The sequence below is a fragment of the Mustelus asterias genome, chromosome 7 (assembly GCF_964213995.1).
Source record: "Mustelus asterias chromosome 7, sMusAst1.hap1.1, whole genome shotgun sequence".
In the NCBI taxonomy this organism is placed as follows: Eukaryota; Metazoa; Chordata; class Chondrichthyes; order Carcharhiniformes; family Triakidae; genus Mustelus; species Mustelus asterias.
Window position 1 is genome coordinate 17,254,725 of NC_135807.1, and position 21,084 is coordinate 17,275,808.

The 21,084-nt window shown below is 39.4% G+C and overlaps 1 protein-coding gene across 1 annotated transcript in view; it reads right to left on the reverse strand.

Moving 5' to 3' along the window:
- Positions 1–21,084, reverse strand: part of vapa (VAMP (vesicle-associated membrane protein)-associated protein A) — a 94,382-nt gene that overhangs the window by 6,840 nt on the left and 66,458 nt on the right. Inside the window, exons 3-5 of the mRNA XM_078215729.1 lie at positions 11,453–11,556; positions 3,961–4,041; positions 264–443 (exon numbers count right to left, since the gene is read on the reverse strand). Of these exons, the coding sequence (XP_078071855.1) occupies positions 264–443; positions 3,961–4,041; positions 11,453–11,556 (365 nt within the window). The remainder of the gene's footprint in view (positions 1–263; positions 444–3,960; positions 4,042–11,452; positions 11,557–21,084) is intronic.

Genomic DNA, 21,084 nt, shown 5'->3' on the forward strand with positions numbered 1-21,084 from the left:
ATCAACCTGAAATGAGGTGCATTAGTATGACGCAGAAGGAACCCTTTCCCTTTCTCCATTCATTCCCTCCCCATGCCAGAGTCAGGTGGAGATTCAACCTCCGATCACCTCACTGATTGTACCAGCTGCTTGAATGGTTCCAGTATCTGGTGTTAATATCTCAGATTAAGAGCCACATTCTTCTGCCAAAATAACCTGACATATCTCCAGGAATGAATGTGTTATATTGTGCAAAGCTTTTTGTACTGGTTCTTAAAGCTTACTTTCAGCTGTCGATTCTCTTCTGTCATTTTCACCAACTCAACTTGAAGCCTCTTGCACTCTTCCATTAGTTTCCGCACTTCAGTGTCATCCAGTGAAACACTGGCAGATTTTGGTATTGCCGGTCCATCTGATTTAGGTGCATTCGTTATCGCAGCAGATTTGTTCACTTCAAGATCATTCTGCAAACATTTTCAAAAGGGGGCATTAATTATACTTGATGTATTTATGAAAAATTGTTCATATACAAATGTAGTGTAGAAGTGTGAAACATATGCTTTTCCCAATGTCATCTGCAAGAACTCATATGCAAGTAATTTTAAAAGGATTCCTAGCATTTAGGATAGGCTTACTTTAAATACTCTGATTACTTAGGTCAGACTCTAACACTACTTAGAAGGAAAAATCTTCTCCCACCGATAAAGTTATTGTATTCCTACTTCACACGTGCCCCCCACCTCCTCAATATCAATTTGGAATATCTCACTAACATGCATGGTAACGGCACAGTAGCACAGTGGTTAGCACTGCTGCTTCACAGCTCCAGGGACCTGGGTTCGATTCCCGGCTTGGGTCACTGTCTGTGTGGAGTTTGCACATTCACTTCGTGTCTGCGTGGGTTTCCTCCAGGTGCTCCGGTTTCCTCCCACAGTCCAAAGATGTGCGGGTTAGGTTGATTGGCCATGCTAAAATTGCCCTTAGTGTCCTGGGATGAATAGGTTAGAGGGATTAGTGGGTAAATATGTAGGGATATGGGGGTCTGGGTGGGATTGTGGTCGGTGCAGACTCGTTGGGCCGAATGGCCTTTCTCTGTGCTGTAGGGTTTCGAAGATTTCTAAGATTTAAATGGCGCATTAAAATATGCAGAACTGTCACATGATTCTTCGCCTGCATATTGCGAATCATTTTCTTCTAACTTAGTGGGGAAAATGTAGTCGCAGTTGAAAATGCTAGTTTAAGTATTTGCATTATAAAAGTTCCCTTGTTATAACTTAAAAATTTAGATTACCTTTTAGCAATCAAGATGACCTACCACAATATCTTTTATGAACAGCGTTTTTGACACTTTTTCTGCTGAATACACCCACCTGACTTTGTACAACTGTACATCTACAGGTTTAAAGGATATTTCACATTAAAAGGAAGTATAGACTCCAAGTTAAGCACAGCGAAAGGCCTGCTTACGGTTCAGAATCCAGAAAACCCTATCCGCCTTCTGCAAAAATGTCAAACATATATGCAACCAGAAGAACAGTGGACTCCTCTTATTGTCTTTGCCAATTCTTCAGTTTTTGTTTCACATTATTTTTGTCAACCAGTCAGATGAGTGCTCACAGCTCCCTCAAAATGGGAGAAAATTAAATCCCCATCGCACTGCAGCAGCAGTCATCTGAAAAAAGGCTGCTGCATTTTGATTGCATAATGATTAAAACTCAAATGCTTTTCTGCCAGAGGAACTACATACGGAGTGAAAGTCATTTTTCTCCGCCCCCCTCCCCCCATCATTAGCCGCAAACGTGACAACAGGAATCCACTGTACGATTCTTGCTGCAATACTTGCATTCATCCTAAACTGAACTACTTGCTAACTGGAACAGACCTGGACCTTTTGCACTTTGGTGTCACTGGCTGGGGCAGATACAAATCCCTGCAGGTCACTTCTATGGCTACCACTGATTGGAGTCTGACGGATGCCACCACGGATTGGTGTGTGAAACCTGAGACCATTTCCTGGTGTGTGTACGGCATGTGGAGGTGGTCGGGCACTGTCATAATAGTGCACAAAGCTATGCAGATCCATCTTTGCTGTATCTAACGGGGTGTCTAAACCACTGCCTAATGGGTCGCACTCTATAATCTCGTTCTGCTATATAGAAAAAAAAACTTCAGGTAGATACATGCAATAACAACTAGCTTCTCTTATGACTCTTATAAGCAGAGCTTGCATTTCTTTCTTTGAGATGCCTTTTAGTATTTTTTGTCCTATAAGAAAAGAACACATTATTTGAGAGAATACAGTTATCAGATAAATGCCACACTCCTCTGCTGGTTTTGATTCAAATATTCCAATAAGTTGACATAAGTTTTGTCCACTGTTACCAATGGCATATTTACAGAAGGGGGAAAGTTTTTTTTTAAAAACAAATATATACAGACATATGCCCAATGGCTCATGACAAAAATGCATGCCCTTCTTATAAGCCAAGTCATTTGTTAACCTCGAAAGCATTCATTACTGCATTAGTTATGTCAATCGTAGAAAGTTACTATTTCAGTGATGTCAACGGGCTTGCAACTAAGCACAATGCTGGGCATATGAAAGTTTTACACTGTGACCATTCGAACAATTATAAAAACAAAAGCTACCAAGCACCACAATTAGGATTTTGTCCTTCCAGGCCTGGGAAGCGTCGAGACCTCCAAGGCCCCCATGGGAGCATTTTAAGGTGACTTCCTCAGACTTTCCCGGTATCATATTTGCACAGTTACTAAATATATCTCGAAACCATGCTGATTTAGTTATCCACTAAATACAGGTTAACTCCATAATCTTCAATTGAGTATGTTTATATGTTCCACAGCAATTCTGCTGAATAGTTCATAGCAAGCGCTTAGCCTAATGAGAATCTAATCTGAAAAACTACATAAACAACCAACTCAATAAAAAAAAAAGCCCTTAATTAATTTAGGACAGTAAGAACTGAAATTAGCAAAAATAATTAAGGGAATTACTAATTATTGTTACAGGCCACCCAGATAATAAGACAGGGAAAGCCCCTCACAAATTAAGGCCTGCGAAAAGGCCAGAATGTGAATCATATAGGATTTCATCCTCTCAGACTGATAAGTCAAGTGAATGCTTTAGTAGACGATGCATGTTTGTTTTCTTATTCATTTTCTTGAAGGGAAAATGTGGTCTTTGGCTATTCCTGGTTTAATCTTTACCAACGACCCAAGTCTGTTACAAAAAATGTTGCAAAATTTTATATCACAATAACCATTTTCAAATCATATATTTTTACAAAGATATCCAAAAACAAGTCATTCAAAAGTATATTTTAAAAAGAAATACTTTGAGGAAGTGAATGTTTCTCTGGAAAAAGTTGATCGGACATAATAACAATTGGTAGAACAATAGAAACTCAAGAAAAATTTCTTCCCACGTTCACATATAATGTCTAAGAGGAAGAATAATGGATTAGAAGCCTTAATACTGCACAGACATTTGATTTAAAACTGGGTGGAGATAATCTGACAGAATTCCCGAACAGCTTGTTTTGGGACCATTATTACTTCAATTAAAAAAGTATTAAGTTTCTACATTTTCAAAGGATACAAAAATGAGAAATACGATAGATGAAAAACGTAACTTGATTTTAAAATACGCTATGTATTTGAATAATTCACTCATTTCTCAAAAACGTTCTAAGAATATTCAGGGAGCAAAAGGCAAAATACGATTCAAATTTTTTGTTTAACCGTTCATGGGATGTGGGCGTTGCTGGCAAGGCAGCATTTGGTGTCCAACCCTTGAGAACAATCAAGGGCTAACCATATTTGTGTTAAATAAAACAACTATAACTAGAAATTCACAACATCTTGTATTCTGCAATCAAATAATGTTATCTGTGCAAGATGAAAAAATGCATCTATGCCAAAAGTAACAAGTAAAAATAATTGTTCCATCTCACTGCTTACCGATTTCTCATTGTCAACAGGCAATTCAAAGACACATCTGAGTTTAGAGTCCATGAGATCGTCAGGCTTTGCATCTTTCCACTGAGGAAATCAAACAATGTGTGTAAATAACTTCCACTCAGACATAGGAAATATGCAAAATTTGTCAATCGAGACCAGAGCACCAACAGTGACCAACACCAACGATTCAACAGCCTATCCCAAAGTACACTTGGCATGCAAACTAATGAAAATAGTTCAACAGTGCATTGCACAGGCTTTAGGTCAAAATGAAAACAAAAATAAAGGCCACTCTATTGTTAAAGTGGAAATCTGCCAAATATCTGGAGAATCTCATCCCAGAAAGTACAGCAGTGAATGAGGAATTCCAGACTGCAGTTTGGTAAAGTTATGTTTACAAATCAAGAATTATACTTTCTGAATTTAGGAAACTGATGAAAGAAATGCCTCGTCTAATACAAACAGTAGCTTTTTAGCATGAAACAATTACAAAACAAATTAAGTGAGCTTCACGTTTTCTTGTTAAATTATGGTTAAACTACACTAGAGAAGTACTGCCCAGTTTGTTAAATATGAAATAGATCTCAAAAACCTTGGGTTCAAATCAGCATGACAGGTTTTTAGATTTTGTACAAATTTGTCATGAGTCTGCACAACTATTTATGTTCCCATAGTAGAATTTATCACCAACATGCAGGCAATGGGCTACAAGCAATGCTGTAGCTGCACGGGTGCACAGTAATCCAAAGGTGTCCACACAGGCTGCGTATGGCCTTTTTAAATTACCAGAGGCAAAAAACTTTAAAAGGGCCACACAGTTATTTTTTTCTTTAAATCACTCATGCACTCCGCAAAAGAAAAAGACTTAAAGGCTGCAAGAATACCTTTCAATGAATCATACAATTATACAGCACAAATGGAAGTCATTCATCACAGCAAGCCTGTGCCAGCTCTTTCAACAAACAATCCAGTTGGTTCCATTTCCTAGCCCTTGCCCCATAGCCCTAGAATTATTTCTCCTTGAGGTATTTATCCAATTTTGTTAAGAATCTGTGCCCTTGACCCGGACAGGCAGTACAAATCCCAGCCAACACACTGAAAAGGTTTTTCCTCATATTGCCTCTTCTTAAATTTGTTCCCTCTGGTTATCAACCCATCAGCCACCGGAAATACCTTCCTTTCATTTAATCTTTCTAACCCTTAATAAATATTTAGTTCATCATGAACCAAGTAATAGAATATGTGAAAACTACAACTATGTAAGAATAATTGGAATATTAAACCCATATTCCCCGTTTTAGTGCCAATTTGACTTCAAGGTGGTATTGTGCAACTCTTTCCTGACACAGAAGTTATTAAAAACTAACTGGATATATTCTCAGTGTAATATCGGGTTTTCGCAACATTGGATGTACTGTGCCACATCTGGCTACACAGCTCGAAGTTTCTCAAGTTACTACAAAGCAACAGAATCCTACGTTGAGATCTCCATCCTCATTTTGAAGTGGCCGTGGGCATTGAAAGTTGTGCTCCACAACTAGCTGCGCTCCTAACCAAGCAACAGTACAGTTACAATACTGGCATCTACCTAACAATGTGGAAAATTATCCAGGTATGTCCTGTTTGCAAAACAAAAAGGATAAATCTAATCCAGAAATCTAATTGGCCTAGTCTGCAGAGACCAGTCAGAAGGTGGAGCACAGCAGCACAGAGTATAAAAACTAACTTACCTCGGGGATCCGCAGCCTAGTCTACAGGGAGCAGTCGGAAGATGGGGTGAGAGAAAATGGTCAACATGAAGTTTGCGTTTGACCGACTGTGTCATCAAGCATCGTAAGCAAAATTTAAGTCATTGGGAATGAGACAAAGCCGTGGACAGAGCCTGAAACTAACAGTGGGGAATGAGGATTCTGATGAAGGGCGATTTAGAAATCCAAAGAAAAAGGTTGAGGCTTTGGAGCAGTATAAAAATGTGGGTAAAGAGAAGCAGGAAGGGACAGTGTTAACAAAAATTGTACACCAACGAATAAGGTCATTGCAAGGAATAGAAGCAAAATAAGTGAAATTAGAATTTTTTTTAAAAACTGAATGCATGAACCAACTGCAATAGATGAATTAGTGAGGTAAATGATTCAGATGCAACTGCCATTACAGAGGCGTCGGTACAAGGTATCGTATTTTAGTCAAACTTTGAATGTTCATTAATTTTTTTGTTGTTTAAAAGCTAATTGGCAGTCCTGTGATTCTGTTCATCTACGCTTTCAAAAAAAAAAGTAAAGTTACAGTCTTTTGAGCCAGGGTTCCATTCTGGGCCCTTCCCATCCAGTAGTAACACCAATTGAGATCATATCATGTTTAAGAAGATATAGTTAAATTCGAGATGGAACAGCGAAGTTTCACTAAATAATTGGCCCCCATGATGATGGGGTTGTCCTATGGTGAGAGGCCACATTGTCTATTCCTGCTCCTATTTTTTTACACTCTTGTGAATTGGGGGTAACCTCCTCACTGGTTAGAGTCACACCAAGCATAAAAGAAGTTGGTTGTGTTTGTTGGGAGACCAATTACCTCATCCCCGGAATCTTGTTGCAGGAGTTCCTCAGGATAGTGTCCTAGGCCCAATCAACCTCAATGACCTTCCCTCCATCATTAGGTCAGAAAAGGAATGTTCACTGATGACTGCAGGATATTCAGTTCCAATTGTGACTGCTCAGATAATGAAGTAGTTTTTTGTCCGTATGTAGCAAGGCCTACACAATATTCAGGCTTCAGCTTAGGCATAGCAAGTGATATTCATACTGGACGAGTGCCAGGAAATGACCATCTCCAGCAAAAGAGATGTTCAACAGCAACCCCATCATCAAATCTGCTACGATCTAGGTAACTATGATGGTATGAAGCACGAGTTGGCTATGATGTACTGGGAAACATTACTAAAGGAAGGACAGTGCACAGGCAATGACAGGCATTCAAAAGGACAAATAGATGTACTCCAAAAGTTGTTTAATCCTATTTGGTGCAAGAATGAAATGGGAACTGACCAAACCATGGCTTACAAGAGAAACTAGAGACAGTATTAGATTCAAAGAAGAAGCATACAAATTGGCAAGAAAAAGCAATAAATCTGAGGATTGGCAGCAGTTTAAGATTCAGCAAAGATGGACCAAGGAATTGATTAAGATGGGGAAAACACCGTATGAAAGCTAGCTAGTGGTAAAAACTGACGATATAACTTTCAATAGGTATGTTACAAATGTAGGCCCCTTACAGTCAGAAACAGGAGAATTAATAGCGGGAAACAAAGAAATGGCTGAGGAACTAAATTCGTACTTTGCTTGTCTTCACAAAGAAAGACATGAATAATGTACTGGAAGTTCTGAGAAACAAATGTTTTAGTGAGGAGCTGAAGGAAACCAGTATTAGCAGCAAAATGGTTTGGGGGAAATTAATGGGATTGTAGGTGGATAAATCTCCAGGATAATCTTCATCCCAGAATACTCAAGTGGCAACGGAAATAGTGGATTCATTGGTGGTCATTTCCAAAATTCTTTGGACTCTGGAATTGCTCCTAGATTGGAGAGTAGGTAATGCTAGCTCACTATTCAGAAAGGGAGATCGAGAGAAAACAGGGAACTATAGACCAGTGAGCCCAATGTCAGTTGCTAGAGCCACCAAGGATTTCATAGCACAACATTTGGAAAGCAGTAATATGATCAGACAAGGTCAGCATGGATTTATGAAAGGGAAATCATGCTTGACAAATTTACTGGAATTCTTTGAAGATGTAACAAGCAGAGTTGACCAGGGAAAACAAGTGGATGTGGTTTATTTAGGGCTTTCTGAAGGCTTTCGACAAGGCCTCATATAGCAGATTATTACGTAAAGTTAAAGCACATGGGATTGCAAGTAGCATCTTGATATGGATAGAAAGCTGGTTAGCAGACAGGGAGCAAAGACTTGGAATAAATGCGTCTTTTTCCAATTGGCAGACTGTGACTAGTGGGCTACTGCAGGGATCTGTGCTAGAACCTCAACTGTTCACAGCATATATTCATGATTTGGAGGAGGGATCAATATAAAATTGGGCAGGAGGGTGAACTGCGAGGAGGATGCATAGATGCTTCAGCATGATTTGAACAGGCTTATGCATGGCAGATGCAGTATGATGTGGATAAATGTGAGGTTATCCACTTGGTAGCAAAAATAGAAAGACAGATGATGATTTGAATGGGTATAAACAGAGAGGTGGAGACTCAGCAAGATCTTGGTGTCCTCGTGCATCAGTCGCCGAAAATAAGTGTGCAGGTACAGCAGACAGTAAAGGCGGCAAATGGTACACTGGCCTTAATTGCGAGAGGATTTGAGCATAATAGAGATGTTTTATTACAACTGTATTGGGGATTGGAATATCGTGTGCAGTTTTGGTGTCCTTATCTGAAGGAGGATGTGCTTGCTATAGAGGAAGCGCAGTGAAGGATTTACCAGGCTGATGTCTGGGATGGCAGGGCTATCATACGAGGAAAGATTAAGTCGGTTAGGATAACATTCACTGGAGTTTAGAAGAGTGAGAGGGGATCAGGGTATTGAATTTAATGATCAGCCATGGGTTGTGGAGTAGGCTCAAAAGGCTGAACGGCCTACTCTTGCTTCTTTTTTCTATGTATGTTCAACTTCCTCAGGTTTACCACTGACTTGAAACTTAATTGGACCAGTCATACAAATATATGGCTACAAGAGCCAGTAAGAGGCTGGGAATGCTGCAGCAAGTAACTCCACTTGACTCACCAAAGCCTGCCTACCATCAACAATGCACAAGTCAGAAGTGAGGTGGAATACTCTCCACCTGTCTGGATAAGTACATCTCCAGTATCAAGAAGCTCAACATCATCCAGGAGAAAAGTAGCATGCTTTATAGATACAGCAGTGTGTACCATCTACAAGATGCACTGCAGCAACTTGCAAAGACTACTTTGATAACACCTTCCGTACCCATGACATCTACCACCTAGAAGCATATGGGTAGCAGAAACACAGGAACAGCACCACCTGCAAGTTCCTTTCCAAGACACACAATATCTTGACTTGGGGATATATTGCCGTTCCTTCACTGTGGCTAGTGAAAATCTTGGAAATCTCTACTTAACTACACCATTGATATGCATATACTACAAGGACTGTTGCGCTTCAAGGTGACTTACTATCTTTTCTTAAGGGCAATTAACGATGGATAATAAATGCTGGCCTTTCTAGTGATGCTCAGAACCCATGAACCAATCAACTAAGAGAACGTACATGCCAAGTAAATTGAATATCCCTTTAAATATTTTCGGTGTGCTTGTCATCACTCCCCCTGGTTCTCAGGACTGCCCAATTTCGAGGTGGTTTGCAACATGCCATGGAACAAAGTTACATTTCTCACTTACTGATCATATCTAATATCAGGACATAATCATCCATAACTTGGGAAGACTGCAGAATAAACACCGCTAAGTTGTTGCTTAGGCTATCACAGTTAGATTGAGGGAATAGCAAATGGGGAAGCAAACAAAAGCATGACATGCAAGACTTATAGAACATACTGATTAACGATCCTTCCTCAGGAGTGCTCCCCCATACTCAAGGATACTTTCCCTCCCCATAGAGAGTCCCCATTCCATCCTAGTGTTTCCTAGTGGTCATATCAATGGGTCCTTAGCGGTAGCCTGACCAACCAACCCCTGAATTTTGACTCCCACCACAAGTACTGTAATTACTTTCGCAAGTTTCAAGCAGGAGAAAATATTGGAATGTATTGCAAACCCAGTTAAAATAGCCAGGATCTTATACTCCAAAAGTTGTCCGTCACTTATTTCTCCTGCCAACTTAATTCCAGTCCCAGGTGAAAAGCAGCCTTTTTGTCTCTGGGGTGACCATTTCTCAAAACTGACCAGTAGAATACAGAAGCCATATACACAGCTGAAACTTGCCATGAATTCCACTGTGATATTAGATGTTGAAATTAGAGTTTTGACACCAAAGTCACCTGCTTGGGTTAAATGGAAAAGATGACAAACACAACATTTACGTAGATTAACGAGAGCAGCATAGCTTGATAGTAATATGTTCCTGGAAAAGCCCCAGGGCTAGTCATAAGGATTAAAAGGTCCAGTAATTTTGGGATTATGATCCCTGAAAATGGACACCATCCTGTGAGCAAGAAATCATTCAACAGAGCAGCATACATAGCAAACTTTTCAGCCATAATCTGTGTGATGCATTGGTAATGATATTGAAAGATACCAAGGGATAAATACTCAGGACTAGGAGAATGAGCAAAATTGTTCATTAGGCTGTGGACATCATCAGAAGGAATCCAAAAATTGTTTAGCTATGGAGGGGATGACAGTGCTACGCATTAAACAGTTGAGCTTGGTAACATTACTCAGTGACCAAGCCATCTTCTTAAGTGCCTTCCTTAAATCAGTTTTCACATGAAGATTGATTCTCAACTTGTTCTTTTAGTTCAGACATTGATGACAATTACATAATGCTTCTATCATAAGTAGGAAAAAAACACAAAACCTGAGGATGCAACCAAGAAAGTTACGAAGTAAACAATATTAAGTTACGATTGATATTTTGATGCTTTGATAAATAAATGGATCAATCTAAGGATAGGAAAATTGGAATTGCCATCCTTAACCTTTAACAGAATGAACCTAAAATGTCAAATTGATGAGACAAAAACTTTTTGTGCAGGAAAACACCTGGGATACTTTTTTAGGAATGCTACAGAACACTCGACAAAAAATTAACGTTCTCCAGAGTCACAACATAGATTGGCTGGAATTTTTTGAACTCCAGAAATTGATTGATAGTAATCCAGTGATTTAGCTGAATTTTCTTCTATTAAATGTGTACTTTTGAGTCTTTTAAAAGACCATTAAACATCATGAATGATAAATTAACTAGCTGTGTTAAAAAGTGGCTTAGCAATAGAAAACAACAAAAGATCCTCTGAACAACGATAAATGAAACTAAAAATGAATCCATCTTCATTGCCATTACTGAGAGAAAGTTAATTCTAACATTGTTACAAGCATTGATTGATTATCAGAGCAGATTTAGCATTCAGGGCGACCTTGACAAATAAAATTAGAAATGACATGAATTTAACAAGAACATAGATATGACATATGTTGAAACATACTTCAGCTGAGAGGCTGGGAATGGACAAGGCCATCAGTTTTTGTTAAACGCTCCATCTAGTGAGCTAGCTGGAAGCTACAGAATACTTACAAGCAGCGTTACAGGCTTAAATTTGGGGAGAATTTGTAGAAGTAAATCACCAAATATAATCAGCAAAACTTTATAGGTACTCAAAACAGAAGCGAAGCAAGCTACTTTAAATAAAATAGGTTTTACAAATCACAGAATCAGTAGTGTTGGCCACTGTAGAGAATGCGGTAAATAATTTTGCTCTCAAGTCTTTTTGATAAAATGTAATACTTACTACTGCTTCCATGTCTGCAACGCCAGGAGGAGCATAGACTGTCTGTACCATAAATTTGTGTTTGCTTTTCTCATTGGGGTCATAGTCAAATGGCTGTAACATTACTAGAGGGGGAAAACACAAGTGTTAGTTTTGAGAAGGCCAGGGGTTGGTTCTTAAATTTAACATTTTAAAACCATAAGCATGTGAATTAACTATGTCCCAGTTAGTTAAAAATACTCAGGTGAATAGTTATGATAGCAAGTAACAGCCTAGGTTTTCGTATTGCCATTAAGTCACCAGCCTGGATACCTCTTAAGTGGTGCATTGATTCTCTTCCTCTATCTAAAAATATACCAACATTAGTGCTGTGTCCACAAATAGTGCTGGTAGGAATCAGATGAAGCTTTGTGAACAACTATAACCACTGACAGGATTCAAGTTCCAATTTTCTTTTCCTGCCAGGCTTGAACATTAAATGGTTGGAACTGACTGAAATTCAGTATTCAAGCTGGTTACACAGTGCCATCCAGCGGCAAGAAGAAATCTGAAAATACACATGAAACATGTTTTTGCTGGTTCAAAGAAAGTAAAAACATTTAAATCTTACAATACCCATGGAATAGAAGACCACTGGAAAATGTTCTTTTTGCTGCACACGCACGCACACATCACCTAATTATTCAGGTGATGAATGCTGAAATGGACAGCAAATTGGTAATGGCCAATGGCGTGGTCAAAGTACCACATGTAAGAGAGCCCAAACAACAAATGGTGAATCCTTCATTTCTCCTGACGAGTTTTGACTGATGGCATATATTTCAGCAGTTTTTCTTCTTATTTCAACTTTCCAATTTCTCATCATCAGGCTTGTAGTAGCTGCTATTTTCTCAATAAGATGTTTTAACACAACTGCTTAGGAACTTGTACCAGTGCACATGGAGCTTAATAATTACAACTCTACCTTCAGAAAAAAATAATTTTGGCTCTGGTGCCACATGGAAAATCCGGTTTTCACACAAAAATTAGAGCCAAACTGACACAAATGTCCCTTGGTACCAAAACTACAGGTGGAAGTTTAAACTAGTAATCACAAAAGTTGGACTCAAAATACAATGTTAGTAAATAGTACTGAGGGGACAAAATTTCAAATTAAGGGAAGATTTAAGAGAGGGGTGATGCAGAAAAGAGGTTGTGGTAAGAACAGACTCAGGAAGTTCATTGTGGAAGTGAGCTTGTGTAGATCTATAGGTCTTTACAAATACACATGGACAAGATTTAAATCAGCAATAGTTAGAAATGTATTGCACGTGCTTTTTTGTACGATCTAAGGTCCTGAAAAATAATTTAATAATTCTGTCTATTGCTACCATCAATGTTTCTTTTAATAAATCAGTTCGATAGTTTATAGTTAAAACTATAATTGTCTGTGAGAATGTTTACTCTTCTGCTTTCTAAAGTCCAAAACATCACAAGAGTACTTTAACCACATCATGAAAACTAACACAAGTGATAAATGATGCTTCATTGATACCAATAGAATACCATATATTGAGATACTGTGCATGTTAAATCATATCATAGAGATTCACATGGCAGTGGTCTTTGGCACAAGCAGGAGAACTTAACAGACTGTCTCATTAACTGAAGACCATAATCACAATAGGTGGTGGCTTTATTGAAGGTACTTGGCTATGATCTGTCTGGGTTGTACCAAGCAATGGAGGATGATTTTATGAGGTTGGAAGTACACTATGTAAGAATAAATATGGGGTCAGATACTCTCCTACCTTAGCTGCATAAAGGTTTCTAGAACCTACATTTCAGAGTGAAATTAGTGAAAATTTAGCTAAGAGCTGGTCAGGAGCTGGGTCAATATTTTGAAGATAGCTGGTCATGCTTGACAAATTGAATTTTTGTAATGGAACTATTTATGAAGGAAATAGTATTTATATTTGATGAGGGATTTTGATCAATTGGGCCAGTGGGCTGACGAATGGCAGATGGAGTTTAATTTAGACAAATGCATTTTGGTAGATTGAACCAGGGCAGGACTTAATTAATGGTAGGGCGTTGGGGAGAGTTACAGAACAAAGAGATCTAGGTGTACATGTTCATAGCTCCTTGAAAGTGGAGTCACAGGTGGACAGAGTGGTGAGGAAAGCATTCGGCATGCTTGGTTTCATCGGTCAGAACACTGAATACAGGAGTTGGGACGTCTTGTTAAAGTTGTACAAGACATTGGTAAGGCCACACTTGGAATGCTGTGTGCAATTCTGGTCACCCTATTATGGAAAGGATATTATTAAACTAGAAAGAGTGCAGAAAAGATTTACTAGGATGCTACTGGGACTTGATGGATTGAGTTATAAAGAGAGGCCGAATAGACTGGGACTTTTTTCTCTGGAGCGTAGGAGGCTGAGGGGTGACCTCATAGAGGTCTATAAAATAATGAGGGGCATAAACAAGGTAGATAGTCAATATCTTTTCCCAAAGACAGGGGAGTCTAAAACTAGAGGGCACAGGTTTAAAGTGAGAGGAGAGAGATACAAAAGTGTCCAGGGGGGCAATTTTTTCACACAGAGGATGGTGAGTGTCTGGAACAAGCTGCCAGAGGTAGTAGTAGAGGCGGGTATAATTTTCTCTTTTAAAAAGCATTTAGATAGTTACATGGGTACGATGGGTATAGTGGGACATGAGCCAAATGAACAGCAACTAAAATCGGAACAAAGCAAAAAGAAAGCATATGTAGGATCAGCGTAGCCTAGTCTTTTGTGTTTTTCCTTTTTAAAATGGTTTTAAAATTTTTAAAATATCATGCCTAAATCCTGAATTTTTCTAAATGCGGACAATTGGGATTAGCTTAGGGGTTTTGAAAAAGGACGGCATGGACAAGTTGGGCCAAAGGGCCTGTTTCCATGCTGTAAACCTCTTTGACTCTATGAGGTGGATATGAATTCAAGAATGTCACATGTAAACACTCGGGTTCAATGGTGCAAGTCCCTTCAGTAACCTGTTTGGTTTTGTTCTTTTAAAGATGAAAACTAATATATCTACTGAATATGGTAGCCAGATGTAAGGAGTTTAATAATAAAATTTCTTTGTAATATTGACTAAGCCGTCATGTCTTGAGCACAGGTATTCTTCAAACAAAAATAAAATTAGTCAGCAGGACAAGCAGTATGAATGGAGACAGAAAAATTCAGGATTTAGGCATGATAAACACCATTTTAAAAAGGAAAAACACAAAAGACTAGGCTACGCTGATCCTACAGATGCTTTCTTTTTGCTTTGTTCCGATTTTAGTTGCTGTTCAACAGCAATACCTTCCAGTTTTATATCAGAAACTATATAATTGACCTGCTGTGCGTTTTCAGCATTTCATCCTCATCTTTCAGAAGTACAGCAGCTGCAGTAATTGCTTTTTGTATTCCATTAACCTTTCTGAAGATGGCCTGCATCAACACTGGCCGTTAATTTGTTTAATTCATGAGCTGCTTTATTTCACAACTGGTGAAACATAGGAAACATGATGAAAATGACAGCATTATCAGTCCAACCTTCGTTTGCGCATGGTACATATTGAAACAACATACTTGCCTGTAGCAGAGGGGTCAAAGGGCATAGATTTAAGGTGATTTGTAGAAAGACTAGAGGAGACATAAGGAAAAACTTTTCCACCCAGAGGATGGTGGGTACCTGTAAGGCACTGCCTAAATTGGTGGTTGAGGTTGAAATGCTTAATTCATTTCAAAGGTACCTGAATCTGTGTCTGAAGTGCTGTAACCTGCAAGGCTACAAGACCAGGTGCTGGAAAATGGGATTAAAATGAGTGGCTAGTTTCTTTGTTCTTTTTGGCCAACACATTCACGATGGGCTGAATGGCTTCTTTCTGCACCTTAAATTTTTTCCAGGGTTTCTGTACTTATTCTGCACCAACTTGGTGAACCTTTCACTTGAAGTATAAACCCTAACTCCCTATCCAGAGCAAGACATTCTAGCCTGCTTCTGCCTGAGCCCTTAGTGTAGCTTTCAGTGCCTTGCTTGACTGACTTTGAATGCCTATATCGATTCTTAAGAAGCCCCAAAAGATTCAGATCACAGAAATATTGTGAACATAAATATAGCTACTGAATAACCAGACATGAATGACGAGCAAGCTTTTTAAAAAATTCATTTGTGGTACATGGGCGTCACAAAGGAGGATCAAAGGATTGATTATGGAAGGAAAAATAGACTGTGAAAGTAAGCTAGTGGGCAAGATCAAAACTGACTGTAAATGTTTCTGTTCAAATGTAAAGAGAAAAAGATTGCCAAAAATGTATGAAAACCCCTTACAGTCAGAAACGGGAGAATTCACAACGGGGAATAAACAAATGGCCGAGGAATTATGTACTTTATTCATGTCTTTCTTTGTGAAAACTGAAGCAATGTACCAGGGGTTCTGAGAGAAACAAATTTTCGTGAGGAGCTCAAAGAAATCATCATAAGTAGAGAAATGGTTTTGGGGAAATTGATGGGATTGAAGGTGGATAAATCTCCAGGTCCTGATAATCTTCATCCCAGAATACTTAAGTGGCCCTGGAAATAGTAGATCCATTGCTGGTTATTTTCCAAAATTCTTAGGACTCTGGACTGGTTCCTACAGATTGGAGGGTAGTTTATGTAAGCCCACTATTCATAGAACAGTACAGCACAGAACAGGCCCTTCGGCCCACGATGTTGTGCCGAGCTTTATCTGAAAAAAGGGAATGGAGAGAAAACAGAGAACTATAGACCGGTGAGCCTGACATCGGTACCGGGGAAGTTGCTAGAGTCCATTATCAAGGATTTCATAACTCGGCATTTGGATGGCAGCGGTATAATCAAACAGTGAGCATGGATTTACAAAAGGGAAGTCATGCTTGATGAATCTATTGGAATTCTTTGAGGATGTAACTAGTAGAGTTGACCGAGAAGAACCAGTGAATGTGGTTTATTTAGACCTTCAGAGGCTTTCAACAAGGTCTCACATAACAGACTACTATGTAAAGTTAAAGCACATGGGATTGCAGGTAATGTCTTGAGATGGATAGAAAGCTGGTTAGCAGATAGGAAGCAAAGTTGGCATAAATGGGTCATTTTCTGATTGGCAGTGACGAGCGGGGTTCCGCAGGGACTTGTGCTAGGACCCCAACTGTTCACATTATCTATTAATGATTTTGAAGAGGGAACTGAATGTATAATCTCCAAATTTGTAGATGATACAAAGTTGGATGGGAGGGTGACCTGTGAGGAGAATGCAGAGATGCTTCAGCATGACTTGGACAGGTTCAGTGTGTGATATGTACATGCCAGATGCCATATAATGTGGATAAGTGTGAAGTTATCCATTTTGGTAGCAATAATAGGGAGTCAGATTATTATTTGAATGGGTGCAAATTGAGATATTCAGCGAGACCTTGGTGTCTTCGTGCATCAGTCACTGAAAGTAAGCACGCAGGTACAGCAGGCAGTAAAGGCGGCAAATGGTATGTTGGCCTTCACAGCGAGAGGATTTGAGTATAGAGATATTTGGCTGCAAATGTATGTTGCAAATGTTGGTGAGGCCACACCTGGAGTATTGTGTGCAGTTTTGGTATCCTTATCTGAGGAAGGGTGTCCTTGCTATAGAGTGAGTACAGCGAAGGTTTACCAGTCTGACTCCTGCGATGGCATATGAGGAAAGACCAAGTCGATTAGGATTATATTTACTTGAGTTTAGAAGAGTGAGAGGGGATCTCATTGAAGCATATAAAATTTTAACAGGGTACATTCAGAAACAATGTTCCCAGTGGTGGGGAAGTCCAGAACTAGGGGCCATAGTTTGAGGATAAGGAGTAAACCTTTTAGGACTGAGGTGAGGAGAAATTCCGTCACCCAGAAGGTGGTGAGTGTGTGGAATTCACTACCACAGAATGTAATTGAGGCCAAAACATTGCCTGATTTCAAGAAAAAAAAAATAGATTTGGCTCTAGGGGCTAAAGGGAACAAGGGATGGGGCGGGGGGGTGAAAATCGGGATATTGAATTCGATGATCAAAAATGATCAAAATGAACAGCGGTGCAGGATCTAAGGGCCAAATGGCCTACTTCTGCTTCTAGTTTCCATTTATTGCCCATCCAGAGTTGCCCTCGAGAAGGTGGTTGTGAACTGCCTTCTTGAAACGCTAATATAACTGGTGGCTTGCCCATTTCAGAGGGCAATTCACAGTCAATCACATTCTGTGCAACCATATTCTGTGCAGAACAACTGCCAATCCAGCAATTAAAGTTTGACATTTTTACACTCTGATCATGTAACCTGGTTCTTAAATCATCGAGAACTACTACCAGAAATTGATCTTCAATAAATGGCAAAAACCCTATTAGTAGTTACATGTTCACTTTCTAGGCCAAGCCGCCACGAGCTTGAGCTTCACAGACATTTCTCAACAAATGCATCAGTTTAAGATCTCTGCCTCACCTTGCAAGTTTCTCAGTCTCTTCTTATCAGCTTCAAATTCGTGCAGTTTCCTCTTCTAATCTACATTGTTCTCATTCTTTCTGTAACTCGGGCTCACTTTCTGAACTAGAATGCTCACTCCCCTCGTCTTCAACTTGTTAACATGCCAACTCAGTATCTGGCTCATTTGATTTGGGTTACATTTTTAATTTCTGTTCCATTCACTTTTAAATATTCTGCATTGCCTTCATCATTAATGTAGCTCAGGAACAACTTCGCCTCAGCAGCAGTTATGTAATCAGGTTGAATGGTGAAAATCAACACAAATGGAATTGTCAACTCAAATGCTAATCATCTCCCAAATAAAAGATCTATGCTTAGCATCTTGCAGACTTAACAATTCTACAATTAAATCGCTTTGTATCCTTATGGCTGGTGAAGAAATTATTTCCTTTGAGGCAAATTACTGCCCAAAATATCAAAAACACATTTAAATTGCAATCCCAGTCTCTTTCATTGGGAAAGAAATCCCAAAGAATCCTAAACTATGATCAGGTAAAAGACTAATGGGAATTGAGACAAATATCTTGATGGGAAGTGAGTCTTTAAGAAATGTGTGCCTATCATGTTTCTTGTAAGGGGTATGTTTAGAATTCAGCTCTGTTTTGCAGGGTGCCGATTTGTCTAGCAAAACCTTTAAATTGGTTGCTGGGAACACAGGATAAACAGCATACAACCCATGACAGGTGAGAGCAGTTTACCAATCCTGGAGAGTAGACGAGCAGATTTAGTTGATCTCTACACTGAAGGTGACAGTCTCTTGTCTATTTGTTTGCATTAGTCTCTTTTCTCTCTGTTCTTGGCCTTCTCAAGTTGGCTGAAATGTTAGGAAGCTCCTTCCTGGTCTTTTCTGCTTGGTGAGGACAGTAAACAGCATACGAGCAAAACTCTTCCCCCTCCGAAGTTATTTATTTTCCTCAGAGGTTTACAGCATGGAAACAGGCCCTTCGACCCAATTTGTCAATGCCGCCCTTTTCTTTTAAACCCCTAAGCGAATCCCAGTTGCCCGCATTTGGCCCATATCCCTCTATACCCATCATACCCATGTAACTCTCCAAATGCTTTTTAAAAGACAAAATCGCATCCACCTCTGGCAGCTTGTTCCAGATACTCACCACCCTCTGAAAAAATTGCCCCTCTGGACACTTTTGTATCTCTCCCCTCTCACCTTAAACCTATGCCCTCTAGTTTTAGGCTCCCCTACCTTTGGGAAAAGATATTGACTATCTAGCTGATCTGTGCCCCTCATTATTTTATAGACCTCTATAAGATCACCTCTCAACCTTCTACGCTCCAGAGAAAAAAGTCCCAGTCTATCCAGCCTCTCCTTATAATTCAAACCATCAAGTCCCAGTAGCATCCTAGTAAATCTTTCCTGCACTCTTTCTAGTTTAATAATATCCTTTCTATGACAGGGTAACCAAAACTATACACAGTATTCCAAGTGTGGTCTTACCAATGTCTTGTACTTCCTCTCGAGAGTCTGCTTTCACTGTTTTACTTAGACAGTTGGTTCATGTATAGGTCATGAATGTCTGTGCTTGAAACATGTCCTTGCCAGAGATAGCTATTCTCTCCTGTGTTATGCAGACAGCAAGCTGTTATGCAAGCTTTCTTCAAAAGATTTCTAAAATATTCAATAAATCTCTTTAGATTTTATAAAGCTGTTAGATAGCAATTTCTTACAGGAGCGAACATTATCTGAACTGGTTGGACAAGTAGTGGGGCGCAGGGTGACAGTGGTACAGAGTGGAATGACTCAGCATGCTGCTGAAATCGTAAAGATAAAAGCAAATTACTGCGGATGCTTGAATCTGAAACAAAAACAGAAAATGCTGGAAAAACTCAGGTCTGACAGCCTCTGTGGAGAAAGAGCTAGCGTTTCATGTCTGGATAACTGACAACGAATCATCCAGACTTGAAACATTAGCCTCGGTGGAGAGAGAACGTTATGATGTGGAGAACGTTATCAGACCTGCTGAGATTTTCCAGCATCTTTTGTTTTTTGTTCAAATCATTGCTGTCGCTGAATTATAATCACTGCAAAATAGGTTGAGGTAATACGAAATTAGAGTCAGTGGAATAAATGAGACAGTTCAGAAATTAAAGGATAAATGGGATTAAATATGTAGGTGAACAGAACGATAAAGGACTAAACTTAAAGTACAGGTGTCTCAAATGTGGTAACTTCAGGACTGAAGCTGTACCAAGTTTCGGGTTGGGCTGTCCAGGTTAAGCTGGATTGACTGGAGTCAAGGGTTGGCTGGAATGAAGGAATCGGCTAGCGTGCAAGTGGCAAATGCCTCCCCAAAATGTCCAGGTTAAGTTTTTTTTAGTCGATTAAAATTGATGCATTACTAACTAAAAATGTTCAGTTTTCAGACAAGTTCAGATTTTTTGGACATCTGGGTTTGAGACACTATTCTAGGGGAAAAATAGACTGTATAAGAATGATGGAGTTTATTATGAAGCTGAAAGAGACCCAGGAGTCTCTGGATTTGATATTAAATATACATTCTTTCGAACGTTTTACAACATTTAATCACTTTGATTGCAATAAGTCTTCATTGTCGCTGAGCTTGTAATCCAGAGACTCAGGGTAACGCTCTAGGGATCCAGGTTCGAATCTCACCATGGCAGATGGTGAAATTTGAATGGAATAAAAAATCCGGTATTAAAAATCTAATGATGACCATGAAGCTATTATTGATTGTAAAAGCCCATATGGTTCACTAATATCCTTTAAGGAATGAAATCTGCGATCCTTACCCGGTCTGGCCTACATGTGACTCACTGCCCTCTTAAAATGGTCTAGCAAGCACTATGTTCAGGGGGAATTCGGAGTGGGCAACAAATGCTGGTCCCCAGCCAGTGATGCCCACATCCCATGAAAGAAGAAAGGAAAAAAAAGTCTTTTTAAAATGTTAGCTATCTGGTTCCTGGTCTTGGAGTATTTTAAGACTCTCTGGAACTGCAGTTCCGGCCCTGAGAAGTGCTCAGAATTGTTATAATGCAGAGTACTGTAATAGAATGGAGAGCTACACAACCATAATAGAATGTAAATCAGAGGAGGCCATGATCAAACCTGAATCTGTACCCATTTCTCGTTGCTAAGGAACAAGGGAGTAACG